This window comes from Impatiens glandulifera, unplaced genomic scaffold (assembly GCF_907164915.1).
Source record: "Impatiens glandulifera unplaced genomic scaffold, dImpGla2.1, whole genome shotgun sequence".
NCBI lineage: Eukaryota > Viridiplantae > Streptophyta > Magnoliopsida > Ericales > Balsaminaceae > Impatiens > Impatiens glandulifera.
Window position 1 is genome coordinate 200,760 of NW_025919457.1, and position 4,970 is coordinate 205,729.

The 4,970-nt window shown below is 25.2% G+C and overlaps 1 protein-coding gene across 1 annotated transcript; it reads right to left on the bottom strand.

Moving 5' to 3' along the window:
- Nucleotides 1-772: 772 nt before the first annotated feature.
- Nucleotides 773-1,482, bottom strand: LOC124917993 (acyl-acyl carrier protein thioesterase ATL3, chloroplastic-like). Its single transcript, XM_047458259.1, has 4 exons — nt 1,383-1,482; nt 1,190-1,299; nt 1,009-1,104; nt 773-908 (listed from the first exon to the last, which is right to left on the bottom strand). The coding sequence occupies exons 1-4, from the start codon at nt 1,480-1,482 to the stop codon at nt 795-797; spliced, it is 420 nt and encodes a 139-aa protein (XP_047314215.1). The 3' UTR covers nt 773-794.
- Nucleotides 1,483-4,970: the final 3,488 nt, after the last annotated feature.

The following is a 4,970-nucleotide window of genomic DNA, read 5'->3' on the forward strand; positions in this document are numbered from 1 at the left end:
TACCTATTTGTTTCTCTCATCGAACAATAAGGTTTATGTTCATCTCTCAAGAACACTAAAGAAGGGCTATCAATATAGGGTTGGAAGACTTAAACCCCACCCACATCAAACATTACGATCCAGGTCCAGATCCACATTCAGATTCAGGTCCAGATCCAAGATCAAGAAGAAGAGAATAACGAAGAACGGCTTAATGAACCGTTCTTCATTCAAGATCCAGGTACGTTTCCGCAATTACAGTTTATCTCAATTTATCGACATAGAGTATATAAATTATAGACTTAAGGATTAAAGATTTAGACTAAAGAAACTAACAATCAGAACTCGGTTCAGCGCTTTATAATTATTTCGATCGATTTTTTTGTCGGATTGGTTCATTTTCTTTTTCAATTTTTTGGATTTTTTACATCCTTAATTGAAATAGAAGTGCAAGACGGAGATAACACGATAATTTCGTCTAAATAAAAAGTAAAATAAAATTATGAGTTAGCACAAAATGCCTATTGTTATTATTTTTTGAATGTTGATTGATAAGTCCTCAACTATATATCCCATTTAAACCAATTATCCAAAAAATAAGGTTAAATCATCTAAATTGACACCAAACTCGATCACAAATAGCAAACAAACACCAAGTAATCCAAATTATACAATCCAAAATTCATTCATAATTTAGTAATTCTATAATGTTTAGGAGTAATTATCTCTTCTACTTAGGGTTAATTCTCTTTATAATCCTAGTGAAGATGTTATTTTGAAATAGAATATCATACCTCTGCATGCAACAATTAGCTTTAGTTGGATTGATCCTCTTGTCCGATAAATTTGGACCTCATATATGCTGGTATTCGGATAGGGCGATGGTTCTTGCCAAGCAAAATTGCAGTCGCTTTCGCTTCAAGAATTGGCTTCATTTGTTTTACAAGAAAAGAAACAAATGAAACATGATTCATGTTATTGAACAAAAGATATTAATAAATCAACAAACATGCCTTAAAGAAATTAAACCTCATTATCTGGCAACTTGAATATTGAGTGTTCAAAGTAGACTCGAGCTGCTGATGAATCCGAAATTCTCACTTTCACAACAAACCTGTCTCCACTCTAGATAACATATATATTGATTGAGGGTTATTTAGATTACTATTAAATTTTCAAAAAAACCCTATCATATATAGGTCTTACGTACTCTTAGTGGATTGAGGAATTTTAGTGTTATCTCAGACAAAGCTAGGGCCTGGACTGTACTAGCAACGTCATTTGGGTTTATTCCTATCACTTCCAGCAATTCTTGATGTCCTTTAGAAGGAGGGGATAACAAAGCATTTATATTCATGAAAACATAGCAATATCTAGTTAGCTTGAACAATGATAGTTGTTACCGTGTTGAATATAACTTGAATAAACAGAATTGTTTACGACACCAAATTGATCGAGTTCGTAGTCTCGCACTTGTAGCTCAATTTCATGGAACCCACGCATACTGAAAACCTTTTCTATCAGAAGAAAAAAAACAAAAGCTAATTAATTTAGGAAAAAGGAACAAGTACCTTTGACCACTCTTGAATTCGAAAGCTAGATTGTTACTACAGCAGACTGGAGGAAGAAAGGGCCGGAGAACTTTCCGGGATAGCGGCGGGGTGTGGCCAGGAGGTAAAGACGGATTGGGATTTCCAAAAGGACGGAGGTCACCGATCAACCTCTTTCCCGTCGAAGATGAACTCGGAACTTTTGCCGGCAGAGCAAAGAAAAGACTTTGTGACATGTTTCTTCTTCTTCCTTTGATCTGTGAATTGTGATGGCGGGAAGCTCGAGTAAAGAGATTGGATTCCGTTCAAACTCTAATTTGTCCCTTTTCTTTCTGTGTGGGTTTCAATGATGTGAACAAATAATACTATGCATGTCATTTTATAGTTTTTTTTTTATAATTTAATTAGTTATTATTTATTTACTTAAAAATATTATATATACATTTTTTTCAATTTGTAAATATTATTTTAGTATTTTAATATATAATAAAATATCGAAATTATCAAAAATTCATATTTTTTTGTATCGAACAATCGATATTTTTGATATTTTTAATATTTTGCGGTACAATATATAAAGAAAATACCATAGTTTCCACCCTTAGTCAAGTTAACTATATCAATTAAATTAAAAATTTAAAAAATTATTAAATATTGTTAGTTTATCTTAAAATAATAATAATTATATATTATTATTAAATATATAAAATTAATTTAAAAAAATAATAAACAAAATACACTAAAAAATAGTTAAAAAATTATTTTTTTGAAAAAGAATTGATTATTTTTAACTATGTAATATAAATTCACTAATTTTTGTTTGTGTTTGGTAATTTGGATTTAGAATTGTGGATCTATTTCTAATTCTTAGATTTGATAAAACATATAAATTAAGAATTTTAATTTTAATGAATTTTGAATTTTAATGAAATTTGAATTTTACCATTATCAATACACTATTTTTATATTAGAATTACTTATCAAATATTTACTTATTTGATAGAGATTTCAAACCAGATACTTTATTATTTTATTATTTATACCATGATACCATGATTAACATGTTAAAAATATACATTTTTTTTTTATTTAGGAAGTTAATACGTAGAATTTGTAATTTTATTTTTAATTTATTAAATTAACATTTTGAATTTTTTTTTTTAATTTAGGAAGTTAAAATTTTAAATTAACAATTGTTTTTAGAATTTTTTTTATTTAGAAAGTTAAAATGTCAACCATATATATTTTTGAATTTAGAAGTTAAATTTCGAACTGATATTATTTTTTTCTAATAAAAATAGAAACATTAGATAATTTTTTTTTCACTTAGTGGTCATAATAATTATGTCAAATCTATATTTTAATAATATAGATTCAAAATTTTTTTATTATATTGTTTTTCAAATAATTTAAATTATTATAATTTTATAGTTTTCTAAACACATATTTTTTTTTTAATTAAACCTCAATCCGTATGAAATTAGAAATAGAATTCTAAATTGAATTCTAGTCTTCCCAAAGGACCCAAATTTATTATTTATTAAAATAGAACGAGACAAAAATATAAATTAATTCTCTCGTGCTGGTTAGAATACCCTAACCCTAGACAATTGTATAATTAGCCCTCATAAGCATACTCCACTTTGTTATCAAATTACAATTTGTTAAAGTAAATTATGTTTATTTGAAATAAGATTATATTTTATGAGAATCATGTTTTTCGTTTTATGAAAAGAAATTCAGGATCAAACAAGGTACTTAAATTATAGAGAAGGTGTGGCAGAGACGAATTTAAGGAGGGATGAGCCCACTCCTTTAAAAACATAAAATAAAAAAAAATATAACAATATAATATATTATATGTATTATACATAATATAATATATTATATATATCAAATAAAATTAAAAATCCATCCAAGTATATTAGTATATATATTTTAATTATTTTATATATCATAATTTTTCATAAATTTACTATTTGATTATTTTTTAATTTCCTCCACAACTTGTTTGTTTGTTAACATAATTTCTGAGAGGTAAAATTCTTTATTTTTTAATTTTTTTTTTAATTCTCATATTTTTAATTAGTATAATCGTTAACTTAAGTGTATATATAATTTATAATTGATTTGATGTATGTTTGATTTAATGTAAAATTTGAGAATTTATCATATTAGTATTTTTTTTTCTTCTACTTTTTCATAATTTTACTTTAAATTTTTAACGGTTCGATTAAATATTTATTTTAATTTTTAAAATATATATTTTTTATATTTTAATTGTTTGATAAAATATTTAATCTTGAAAATTGTGTATATGTATATAAAAAAATGGAACATTGATATCTTTATTATTTAAAAATGAGCTCATTATTTAAAAATAGAGACAGTGAAACTAGTGAAAATTCTCATTCACGTTTTTTACGATCCAAAATTAATCTAGTGAACGTTTTCAAATTTTCTTTTTTAATAACGAACATAATTCATTTTGTTTTTTACATTACCTAGTCATACTTCCACCTTATTTCGCTACACATTCGTTGCAAATCTTTCACTACTCTATCATTGCTCTATATTTATATAATTTAGTACATTAAATTCAAGTCCACACTAGATAAAATCATGTTCGTCCCTGATGGATGGTACTAATATGTAGAACTGGAGTTGTTCCCGTTTGTACAACCACGTTAACAGACCACATGCAAAGTCATTTAAATCAGTAATTGGATGTGACTTATATCCGTTACCAAATCAGCCTATTAATATTAAAAGTATACTTAAGAATCATCGCACGTTATTAAATATCATTAATGGTCCTTTCCTTGTCTATTAGACCCCATTCTTATCCTACCTTATTGATGGTATACATTCATTAATATTTGAAATGATAAAATAACTTTATATAAAAGTGTTCAATTAATCATCAAAATTAATCAATAAACTAAGATAGCAAAATACATTTTTTTAAAATTTATATTTAAATATCAAATAACATTTAATAATTTATATTACAAAAATATCAAATAACTCAATTTTTCTTTTATCAAAATTTTTATAAATAGTGGGAAAATAAGTAATTAAAAAAAAAAAAATCATACTAAGTTATTTCTTTTATTGACGGTAGTTAATCGAAATTTGTCTTAAACTTTTAAATTAAGATCCTTAAAATGTATGTATTATCTTGAAACTTTAACATTTTTTTTTGTGTGTGTAACAATCATTAACACACTTAATTATTTTCTTGTTCACGATCCTTACAATTTTTTAGATTTATTTTTATTGAATTATATTTATAAAATTCATATTATTAATTATGTAAAGAGTCGAAATAATAATGTCATATAGGCAAGTTTTTATTTGATGAACATTTATTTTTACAAATTGAATTTTGGGGTCATCTTACACAAAATATATAATAATTTCTCATATGTTGAGTTATGG

Bases quoted from the DNA above. Each gene is read 5' to 3' on its own strand.
- LOC124917993 (XM_047458259.1), bottom strand. From the start codon at position 1,482: ATGCGTGGGTTCCATGAAATTGAGCTACAAGTGCGAGACTACGAACTC. The intron at 1,300-1,382 runs GTAACAACTATC...CTCCTTCTAAAG, and splicing joins TTCAAGTTATATTCAACACG to GACATCAAGAATTGCTGGAA. The intron at 909-1,008 runs GTTTAATTTCTT...AAACAAATGAAG, and splicing joins TCAAGTTGCCAGATAATGAG to CCAATTCTTGAAGCGAAAGC.